The sequence below is a fragment of the Triticum aestivum genome, chromosome 7A, assembly GCF_018294505.1.
Source record: "Triticum aestivum cultivar Chinese Spring chromosome 7A, IWGSC CS RefSeq v2.1, whole genome shotgun sequence".
Taxonomy (NCBI): Eukaryota; Viridiplantae; Streptophyta; class Magnoliopsida; order Poales; family Poaceae; genus Triticum; species Triticum aestivum.
In genome coordinates this window covers 242,093,041-242,104,849 of record NC_057812.1, presented here as the reverse complement: position 1 = coordinate 242,104,849, position 11,809 = coordinate 242,093,041, and the positions used below count along the sequence as shown (strand labels likewise).

The window sequence follows — 11,809 nt, the reverse complement described above, 5'->3', positions numbered from 1 at the left end:
CGGCGCGTTTGGCGCACTGTCGACCTAAATCTTAAACAGGACGGGTGCCGAGCGGGCGATCGAACCAAACAAACAAAAAAGCGGACAAAAACACCATTCATTTAGATCGGCGTGTTTGGAGTCGCTCTCTAAACATAGTACAATATTTGGTTCTCTGCGAGAGCCATTTCCACGTTCCGAGTAGAGCTGCTCCATTGGGGTGGCCGTAGCGTCTAGCGCGCCTGCTACCGTCACCTAGCTGACCCCTGTGCCCCGTGCTCCGGCGACACGTTGGCGTACCAGATAGGCCCGTCACCGTCACCACCACCGCATCCTCGCCGCACATCGCCTCCCAGCACGACCCTCAAAGCAGCGGGGACGGCGCCGCCGCCCGCAGCAAGCAAGCGGTTCGAGGGTTTTAGACGCGACATCCTTTTTCTCCGCCCGCAAAAGAGAAAGAGGGGAAGACCGAGAGAGGAGAAGGAAGGCTTGCAGAAGGAGAAGATCGGCGGCGACGAGAGGGAGAAGGGGGGACTCGAGCTGGTTCTTCTCCGGGGAGGGAGAGGGAGAGGGAAGCGAGGCCTGGCCAACTGCCGCGGCTTGGGGTCGAGGAGGGAGAGGGGAAGGAGGAGGCCGGGTTGGTGCTGGCGCTGGTGCTCGCCTAGGGTTTGGAAGCTTCGGCTGCTTCGGAGGCGTCAAGGTACCTATCTATCCCTCTCTCTCGCTCTCGCTCTCGCTCGCTCGCTCCCTCTCCCGTATATAATCATGCGACCTCACTAGAACAAAAAAAAAGTCGTCTAAAAGACTCACCGGAACAGAAAGGAACCGGGGTTTTCCTCGATTTTGTTGTGATTCGGAGGTGCAGGATTGAGGGCGTCGGGGATGGCCTAACTTTATGTCCAGGCGTTTGATGGATTTATGCCTGATTTCGCTGCCAAGCTCTTGCCTTTTAGGTGCAAATTAGGCGCTTTCGCTTTGGAATTGCTGTGTGGTTGGGCTGCAAGCATGTAATCCATTGCTTTAGGCTTCTCGTTTACAAATCATTTCCATTCGCCCCAAGATATAATGCCACATTTTGCATCTTCGAGAGATTCAGAGACCTGGTACCTTAGCATGTTTGGGCAGTCTTCTTGTATGCTGTTATTATTCTGTCATTCATAGTTTCCTAATATGAAACAGTAACTTTGGAAATCATTTGCTTCAACAGAACTTATTCTGTTGCCTGTTGAATATGCCAAATCGGTAAATCCAGTTGCTCCTGAATGAACTTGCTAATATAGTCAATTGATAAACACTAAATATTCATTTTCCCCCTTTCATATGGTTCCTTGCAGTGTAATGGCCACACAGAGTGCTGTTCGGTTGATTGGAGGGGCAGGGGCTGGTGGCTGGACTAAGGATTTCGGAGCATTCGACTCTCCACTGGGAAATCTTCCAGGAGAAGGGCTGGGGTTTGTGGAGAATGGCAGTGGGATTTATGGGGGCTGGGGGGAATCTGTCCCAAATCGAAGTGGAAGCGCACCTCCTAGCATGGAGGGATCTCTGGCTGCTCTTGGTAATCTTATAGGTCAGCGGAGTGGAAACTTCGACACCAGTTTAGGTAACTTGGACAATGTGACTGGCAGTTCCACGGCTGAGGAGCAGTTACGTGCTGATCCTGCATACTTTGACTATTATGGTTCCAAGGTGAATTTGAACCCAAGGCTTCCTCCTCCACTAATCTCAAGGGAGAGCCGCCGCTTCATGAACCGAGTTGGCAAGGTTAAAGAATGGAGAGTGGTTTCCCAAGATGACAGCAATAAAGGCTCCTTATTTATACCTCGATCTACTCTATCAACTCACAAGGAAGAACCGGAAGATGATAAGTCTCCAAGGTTGGATTCAAGTTCTGCAGATGATGAACAGATGAATCTTGTGGATTTTGTGCAGGTGAGTGTTCCACGTAGACCACAAGTCTCTCTTGCCTCCTTTCCATTTTTCTGATCGATTATGTGCCACTCAGGGATGCTTGGTCTCTGTACCTGCTTGAACTAGTAATAATAACTGTGTTGGATCAAAGTATTAATGCAATTGCTTTCCTATATTAAGATGCCATCAAGTTTATTGCAAGAAGTTGCAAATGAGCTACCCTGTGCTTATATCAATATCAGCCAATCTTTCAACTCCAATTTGAAGGAAAATCAGCACTCCTTTCTTAGAAATGGTTGGCTTTTGTTTGGATAGTTAAAGTATTCGTTGGTTGCGCTAATCTAGTCATCTTGCTGCATATCTTGTAAATATACCAAAACAAGGATGATTGGGCAGAAAATATGGTGGCACTGAAAATATCTTTGGAACGCCTGTTAGTTGCACTTGCATAATAAAAAGGGCAGCCCCAGTGCATGTAGCTCCCGCTTGCGCAGGGTCTGGGGAAGGGTCCGACCACTTTGGGTCTATTGTACGCAGCCTTTCCCTACATTTCTGTAAGAGGCTGTTTCCAGGACTTGAACCCGTGACCTCATGGTCACAAGGCAGCAGCTTTACCACTGCGCCAAGGCTCCCCTTCTGCACTTGCATAATACTGAGTTTTTTTTTGCATAGATGCACAATTAATGGTCATGTTTAGTTACATTTTTTCCATGCTGCACATGCAAATGAATGTTGACATTACATTAATATTTTAATTTTATGTCCAAGCATGTTACAGTTGATCATCTCATTATCTGTTCATATTTTCCCTAGGAGAGCTTCCAGCAGAACCCCGATTCGTTGTATGATAACTCTTCACATCTATCAAGCAGCAGTATTGGTGATGGCGTAGCTGTCCATTCTAATATTGACTCATCAAGGAATTTGCCACATGATGTTGTCAAGCCATCAGGGTTAAATTCGTGGACACCTGTACCTTTGGCCAGTGTACTGAGAAGTACACTTAGCAACAATCTTTCATCTACATCTGTTCCCAGTTCATCATGTTCTGATAATAACCCTAGTGTACAAATTTCTGAGCAACAGCAAGAAAAGCAGAGCATAGACATGAAGCCTGGAAATGATGTGCCTGTCAGTGGGGCAGTTGTTACTAAACTTGATGTTGTGGACTCTAGCATGAAGAATTTGAAGTTAAGTTTGGATAGCCCGACTACGTCACAAGTTAAGCAGCAGTGGCAGGGCAATTTCTTGCAGCAGTATGGCTTCTCACCTCTAGTCCAAGGCGACCATATGCCAATGACTCCTCATGGAGCACATCTGCCCCATGTTCCTTTTGTTGACAACGTGTCTCATACTCAGCTAAAACTACCCACTGGTGACATGCAGCAACTTTTACCTCAACTTGGTATGCCAACACCCTTTTATACACCGCATTCTTTTGGAAGCCCATATTATCAGAATTTGCATCCAGCCAGTGTATTGGCAAATCCTTATGTGACTGCTGGGTATGCTTTGGGTGGTTCAGGTTTCCCACCCGTTATGACTAGCTATTCTCCCCAGAGTTCTGCTGCGACACCTCTCGACAGTCCTATGACTCCAAGCTTTAGTGGTAGGCCATCTGGTTTTCCTTCAGCAGGGAATCTTACTGCAGGAACCGAGTTTGTTCAGCCATATAAAATGTATGGGCAACTCGGGGTTCCCATGCAGCCAACTATTCCCGACCCGAACTTTTTTCAGTTCTTTCAGCATCCCTCTTTTCCACAGTATGCTAGTGGAAATCAATACAATACATTGGCTCCAAGGGGTAGTGTTTTTGGAAATGTTGCTGATAATTTTGATCCACGTAAGTTATTTCCTCAAGCTCAATATCCATCTGATCAGAGGCTTCAACTTCCAAAAACTGGAATTTTTAATTCTCCTACAACCCTAAGAGGAGGAACTGTTCCAAATTATCATGGCATTTCACCCTATGTTGGAGCGCCATTGACTTATCCAACAAGCCCAGTGTTTCAGGGGCAACCTTTCTCTGGAATTTCCCCCTCTGGTAGAAATGATTCTGCGAGGTTTCAGTCCGCCTCAAGAAGTATGACTGCTGTTTCTGGGTTTCAAGGGCAGCGAGAAAGGGAGAAATTTGATAACCCGAAGGCATGCACTTTCCTGGAAGAACTGAAGTCCAACAGAGCACGTAGGGTTGAGCTATCTGATATCACAGGTCGCATAGTAGATTTCAGGTTAGTTGTGTTGTGTTGATTATTTATCATTCTAATTTGATATGCATTTTAGCATATTTATCATTCTATTAGGCATGCATCTCAGCATATGTATCACTCTAACTTCTAACTAAGCATATATACACCAATACCAGTTTTGGTCGCTAATGCGTGATGTGCTCTTGACCTCAGCGCTGACCAACATGGTAGCCGTTTCATCCAGCAGAAATTGGAAAACTGCAGTGCTGAAGAGAAGGCAGCCGTGTTTGCAGAAGTTCTTCCTCATGCTTCATCTTTAATGACTGATGTGTTCGGGAATTATGTGATCCAAAAGGTATGCTCCGGTTATCTGTTATGTGGAGCAAATTGTCTGCATCACTTTGTCGCACATGGTAACTGCTGGTTGTACAAAAAAGTGACATGTAATCTCTGCAGTTTTTTGAACATGGAACTCCTGAGCAAAGAAGGGATCTTGCCGCCAAGCTTGCTGGTCATGTTGTACCTTTGAGCCTTCAGATGTATGGATGCCGAGTAATTCAAAAGGTACTCTTACTCTTTAACATTTGCCTGTTTTTAGTCCAGCCCGATCTCGTTCTGTGTTAATTGTAAAGATATGGGTCTATGAGTATGCACCTTGTTCGTCTATTATGTATCTAGTTTCCCCCATGTATTTATAGCATTTTTTGGGGTTTACTTGGGATGTTCACTTAAAAGTTATAAAGCTGTTTATCTCAAGAATTAGCTACTGAGTTTATCATACATTCTGGATGGTACCCTTGTATGCATGAACAAGTGGCATGGCTGCATTTTGTTTGCAATGGATAACTAGGTTAGCTAAGCTTAACACATGTAGGTTGGTGTAACCTAGATTTTGTGTCTGGCAACTAACCTGATTAGCCCAAATTACTCTTTGGCTAGCTTAGGTTTGTTCGCTTGGATAACTGTAGAAAAAAGAAGGTTGGTGGTTAATTATGGTAGGTTAGCTTATTCCACCATTTCAGTGTGTTGACATAATCATGGGTTGTTTATGGGCCAAGGCTGATATGACAGCTCCAAGGCAGGCAACATCATATGCCTTGAAAATACAATAGTGACAATTGCTATATTAGAGATAAGGATTTGTCAGAACTAGGGTTGAGAGTTTGAGTTTGGTTCCAACTTGTGGATTAAGAGTGTACCCTTTGAGATTAAGCTACCTCACTAGATCATCTGACATGTAACATCAGTTAAATATGGTGTCCAGTCAGATAAAACTTCTGATTTCAGGGATAATGTGCAAAGAGAGGTAAATGCAATTTTGTAAAGAAAATCTCATCAAGTTATCACCAGCTTGTAGAAAGCTTTGAAGAGAGCTAGAGTAATCAGGAAATTAAGAGAAATGGGTTGAAGTATACCTGTAGTTGGCAGTACGTGAGAACATTATATTTTTCTGCTTGCAATCAGTATGATTGGAAAATTTACTTAGGAAATTCAAAATAACAAGTAGAAATTAGTGTGTAATCTGCTATGTAAATTAGTGTGTAACCTGGCAGTTACATGTTGGCACGGTATAGGAATTCTGGATGCAACCAGCATACGCCATAGTATCTGATGTGTCCTGTAGTTATTATTAATTTTTGCTTGTTTAATTCTCTTCTATAATATGCAGGCTCTGGAAGTTATGGAACTTGACCAGAAAATAGATCTGGTCCGCGAGCTTGATGGAAATATTATGCGATGTGTTCGTGACCAAAATGGGAATCATGTTATACAGAAGTGCATAGAGTGTGTCCCCACGGAACATATTGGTTTTGTAGTATCTGCTTTTCGGGGACAAGTTGCTAGCCTTTCAATGCATCCATATGGTTGCCGTGTTATTCAGGTGGGTTCAGACTCCAGAATAATGCTTGATACGAATTTGCTACTTGATCCTGTCACACTGACTTTCTTTCTCCCTTCAATCCATACACTTGTCTGCAGAGAGTTTTGGAGCATTGTGGTGGTGATTCACGAGGTCAGTGCATAATAGATGAAATATTGCAGTCCGCTTGCATCCTCGCACAAGACCAGTATGGCAACTATGTCACACAGGTGAAATTATTTGCAATTTGATTCCATATCTTTTGCCAAATTCTAAAAAGTGCCCAGTAGTTGTTGATTTATAAACTGACTGAGTGGCTGTAGTAAACACAAAATACATCGCCAGTTATGACCTGCCTTTGGTTCATTTGTCGCAAAAGAATATGCTATGGAGTTCTATGATACCAGATGATGTGAGTGAAGTGCCCTTGGCTACTTTACGTCATAATATATCAGCTTATTTCTTTTTTCCGTCTCTTTTGCAGCATGTTGTGGAAAAAGGAAAAAGTCATGAAAGGGCTCAAATTATCAGTAAGTTGGCTGGGCAGGTTGTCACCATGAGCCAAAATAAATTTGCATCAAATGTGATAGAGAAGTGTTTCCAACATGGAGATATTGCGGAACGAGATCTTCTAATCAGAGAGATTGTGGAGCAGACTGACGGAAATGATACCTTGCTGGTATGTATGATAATTTGACACTTTAACGCAATGTTTCCATCCCTTTTGTTTCCCTCCTTTTTTGGCTGATAAATTTGAAGGCAGTAATGCTCCGCGGTACAAGTCTTAAGTCTGAAGTAGGCAGTATTATCCCATGTGGAATCAGATAATGACAATTTAGCAGTGAGAGTTACATTTCCAAGCCTGACTGAGGAATCCTGTATCTTTGTACCGTCTATTGTTACTGATTCCGTTGATTCTAGATTCTAAGCTTGTTCACTATTAAATTCCTGTGAGTTCATTTGCTAACCACTTGCTATGCAATTAGGCAATGATGAAGGATCAGTATGCTAATTATGTTGTTCAGAAGATACTTGAAACATGCAACGATGAGCAGCGGGAACTTCTGGTCAGCCGTGTAAAGGGTCACTTGCAAGCACTGAGGAAGTACACCTATGGCAAACATACCGCGAGCCGAGTCGAGCAGCTTTGCGGTGAAGGTGAGCCTCTTGAACTAGCGATACTTCACGATGAATCAGTTAATCTTCCCAGTGCTTTGCTTCAGCTCCAGTGTTTTGAAGTGTCTTAATTAATCCTATAATAATCCTTCCAGGAGATGCCGAGTGCGACTCCTAGGCATTGGAGGCGCCTCAACCCCCGCCAAATTCATCAGCAAGGAAGAAAGCATAACTTGGAACCGCGGTGCTTCAAAGTGCTAACAAAACATGGAACTCCAGCAAGGAAGATTGTACATACGTGACTTTGCTTAGGCAGTGTAGGGAGGTGCTAGGCACAAGGTTTATTCTGTGCGCACCAGTGTATCTATGTTAAGAGTGTGGATATGTTAGGGTGTGCTTATCCACACTGTACTAGTAGTTGGTAGCCGTGTGCAAAATATGTATAGTTCCAGTGGTTTGGCTTGTATGTGTGATACATGTGTGTATCTTGACTGCTTGGTAATGTAATGGCTTGGTTGCTTGCTTAAATCTCCAGTTGTGTGGTAAAACATCATCCATTCACTGGATTGAATGAGAAGAAAATGGCCTGTGATTTATTGCAGATTACAGTAATTGGTAGTAGTAACAAAAACCTTCATGCAAAAATATTATTCCACGCTGAAGTTTGACTGTGTGGCAATCCATGGCGTGCGTGCTGTAGGCTGTAACAACTTCAGTTGGCCTCAAACCCTTCGATATTGCCGCTCTCCCGCCGTACCCGGCCGCTGCTCCTCGTCCGGCCCATGCTCTTGCCGCCGGCTTCAGCGTCGCCCATCTCCTCGAACACCCGCCTCACCATGCTCTCGACGACGTCCACCTGCAGGAGCTCCCGCCTCCCGCCGGCCACCGCCTTCTCGTTCGCCTTCACGAACCCGGCGTACGCGCCGCGCACGGCCTTGGTCACCGCGGCCTTGATCTGCGCCCGGAGGTCGCCGTCCGGGATCTTGTACTCCGCCCCGTGCTTCCTCACCCTCTCCTCCAGCACGCCGGCGAACGCCGCCGCCTTCTCCCGCGCCTCGTCGGCCGGCCACGCCTTGCCGCCGCTGCCGCCGAGGAGCCGGACCAGCGGGCTCCACGCCACGTCCTGGTACTCCCACGCCGCCTCCTCGGCCGAGGTCTTGTACCGCCGCTTCATGGGTTCCTCGCCGATCAGCTTCGACAGGTCGCTGCCCCGGGTGCGCATGTATATGTACCAGTAGGCGTTCATGGCCATGACGTGCCCCGCCACCGCGTCCGCGCTCACCTTGCGCGCCGCCTCCACGTGCCGGTGCAGCGCCTCCAGCACGTTCGACGCCGCCTCCGCGAGCGCCGCGCGGCCTCCCCCGCTCCCCGTTTCGCCTCCGTCCTCATCGCCGTCGTCGCCGCCGCCGCCGCGCTCGCGCTCCGCTCGCAGCGCGGTGTCCATGAGCCCGCGGTAGTCGTCGGACGCGAGGCACTTCAGATAGTTCACGGCGTAGCGGACGATCTTGGGCACGTGCACGGCGTCGTTCCCGGCGCCGGCGCCGGCGATGTAGTGCGTCTCAACGCGGAGGCCGAACTCGTAGAACACGCCGGCCGCGGCGCGCGCGAGGGCGCGCTCCACCTCGCTCGCTCGCTCGCGGATGGCGACCAGCGTTGCCGACTCGCCGGAGAAGAGCGCGTCGAGGCGCTCCCTCTCCCGTGCCACCGCGTCGAACATGTCCAGCAGCTTGAACAGCCTCTGCGGCTCCCGCTCGGCCGCGACCACGCCGTCGGCGAAGCGGAAGAACGCGGCCACGATGCGCGCGGCGATCTTGGCGAAGCACTCGGGCCAGACCGCCGGCGGGAGGTGCGCGAGCACCCGCGCGCACAGACGGCGCTCCGCCGTGAGCACGGAGGCGATGGCCACGTGGAAGTGCGGGCTCCACAGCGCCATGGAGGACTCCAGCGCCTCCCACTCCATGCCGTCGATGGCCTCGGCCGTGTAAGCCTTGAGGTACGCCGGGTCCAGCCGCATCATCGCCTTGGCCGCTCTCCTGTACCTCGCCTTCACGTAGATGTCGACGCAGATGTCCAGGCAGTCGTTGCCGGCCAGCGTCTTGGCCATCCTCGCGGCGGCGTCCACCTCGCCGTCCGTGCCGAGTTCATACTCGTCCATTTCTCCCACGGCGCCGGCATCGTCCTCGGGCGCGGCGTGCTTGAGCCTGAGCAGGACCGCCTCGAAGAGATCCTGGAGGCCGAGCAGCGCCTCGTCGAGCGGGCCCTCGAAGCGCATCGCCTCCGCCTCCGTCTCGTACACGGCGCGCAGCGCGGAGGCCGCCTCGGTGAGCCGCCGCACCCGACCGCGGCCGGCGGCTTTGGTGGTGGTGCGGCCAAGGAACCCCACCGCCTCCTCGACCCTCCGGACGGCCTCGTCCCCTCGCGCCACCACGTCCTCGATGGCGTCGCGCATCTGGTCCACGCGGTCGACGAAGGCGACGGCGCTCTCGGTGTCGGCCGGGTTCTCCGGGAGCTGCGCGGCCTCCTCGGCGAGGGAAGACACCCGGCGCAGAGCCGCGAGGAGTGGCTCGGCGGGGGCGACGGCGCGGTCGATGCGCGCGCGCAGTGCACGCGCCGCCACGGCCTTGGACTGGAGGTTGGAGGAGGACGGCGAAGAGGCGCTGGACAGGAGGTCAGTGAGGCGGTCGCCGGCCTCGTCGATGGCAGCTTCCGCCCCGGCAGCGTCGGAAAGCGCGGAGACGATGGCGGCTCGCGAGGCACGAAGCTTTGCAAGGACGGTGTCGTCCATGCCAGCGCCGGTCACCGGGGCGGTGGTGGGGCACATGGCCGGCCGGCCGGCTTGTAAGTACGTGCGGGCGTGCGTATTGGTATGTGCTGCACATTGCTGGCGCCAAGTATTATATGCCCGCCACGAGAAAGCTGGACCGCGTGATCGCGGATGGACGGTCAGAGCAAGGCCTGAGTCTTCTTAGCCTTTTGTGCTGTGGAGTGTGGCCAAATGGCCATCTTTGGAGATCGCTCCTTCTCGTGTCTCACTCCTCACAAGCGGCACGATGCATCAGACAACAATCATATTGTCACTGCATGACCTTCGTGGCATTCTTCTTCTGATAACAAAATGTTTTGCTGAGTCTCAATCAACTGGGAATTCTTAAGTCTCGGTCTATCAATTCCGAACATGCAATTTTAGTTTAGTGAAAGCGCAAGTTGCACTTCTATATCATTCCCGAAAACAAAAAGGTTGCACTTCTATATCGAGAGAATTAAGAAGATCTCGGCCCACCGATACCTAGACAGATCATTTGTTTGAAATAATACAATCACACCATAATTGTGTTGTAATTGGGTAAACAGAAAATTATCATGTTCGAGAATGTGAAGTAAACAATATTTCCTCCGTAAACTAATATAAGAGCGTTTAGATCACTACAATTTAAACGCTCTTATATTAGTCACGGAGGAAGTAATTCTCAGGAAGAAACACACCACATGGTGCATTTAGAGTGCACCCAAATGTCGAGATCACTCGCACCACATTATTGCCAATGAAAATTCGCCTTTTGATTATTGAGGGAATTTCACTACAAATCAAAGTGATCCCATCTTTTTAAGGAATACCCAGGAATTAGACAAATCCAGGTTAGCGAAATTAAATTAACTAATGCTTCTAATAGCAACCTTTTTTCAAGGGACTAATAACCATTTTATCTTTTTTAGTAAACCGTGCATATCATTAATCAACAATTAGAATACATGTACAAACATACGCGACAACAAGTAAAGAAACTAGGAGTTGACAAATGTCCTGAAAACTATGCAAAGAGGATCCAAGGCATGAAAGAACACACGGAGGTCCACAAGGATTCATGCACACACCGAAACTAACACTTGCAATCAAAATCCAACGCCACTGAGGCGCTAGTCGGAGAAGAAGCAAAATTTCCACCATCGCACAATCTAGGGAAACACCATCGCCATAATGGCTTTCTGAGTCGATGACACCATTGCACATCACATGTCGCTATGGCACGTCGACTGGGGAACATCCCCATGCTAAGCTAGACCCGAATCCACCACATCCCATTGATGTAGTTGGGGAAGAGTGCCAAATCCACAATTTGTCGTCCCATGAATCCCGCTTTAGGAAATCCATCTCGTCCCAGTGACTGTGCATAAACCCGTCATTATTCTTGATAGGGTGGCAAACGTGGCCGGAAGTACCAGATGGGAGATCACACGAGGAAGTTACCTAGGCTCGGGCCTCCAGGAAGGAGCAACACCCTACGTCCTGCTTTTGGTATGTATTTATGGTGGAGTACCTCGTGCGGGGGTTACAATGGAGGATGAAGTATGAGACTACTGAGAGTGTGATTCTACATATGTAGATACCTTCCCTAGCCCCCACCTTATATAGATGATGGGGGCTAGGGTTTTACAGGAGATCGATCCGATCTAACCCACCGCCATCTTGGCTTGCTTGCCAAGATGATCCTTGTGGTTTATCCGGGGGATTCCTCATGTGGTTAGGTCTTCGCAGAGCTTCATGGGCCCTGAGATGTGCCTGCTGCCAGGCTTCCCACCAAGTGGCCACCCCCTGTGTATTACACCGCCAGTAGCCCCTGAGCATGTTTTGGGTTGAAGCGCCTCGATCTCTTAGAGCCCAAGCGGGCTCCCCATATCCTTGTTGCTTGCTTTCGTGAGTCCGACTTCGGGGAGGTCTTCGGGCCTGCATGTTGCGTGTCCTAGTGGTGCTTGCAAG

At 49.1% G+C, this 11,809-nt stretch overlaps 1 protein-coding gene across 1 annotated transcript; it reads left to right on the top strand.

The window, feature by feature from the left end:
- The first annotated feature begins 392 nt into the window (after positions 1 to 392).
- On the top strand, positions 393 to 7,654 carry LOC123151455 (pumilio homolog 5). Its single transcript, XM_044571161.1, has 10 exons — positions 393 to 679; positions 1,314 to 1,908; positions 2,701 to 4,118; positions 4,290 to 4,431; positions 4,533 to 4,640; positions 5,746 to 5,958; positions 6,057 to 6,167; positions 6,422 to 6,616; positions 6,924 to 7,095; positions 7,209 to 7,654. Exons 2-10 carry the CDS (start codon positions 1,318 to 1,320, stop codon positions 7,229 to 7,231), a joined length of 2,973 nt encoding a protein of 990 aa, XP_044427096.1. The 5' UTR covers positions 393 to 679; positions 1,314 to 1,317; the 3' UTR covers positions 7,232 to 7,654.
- Positions 7,655 to 11,809: the final 4,155 nt, after the last annotated feature.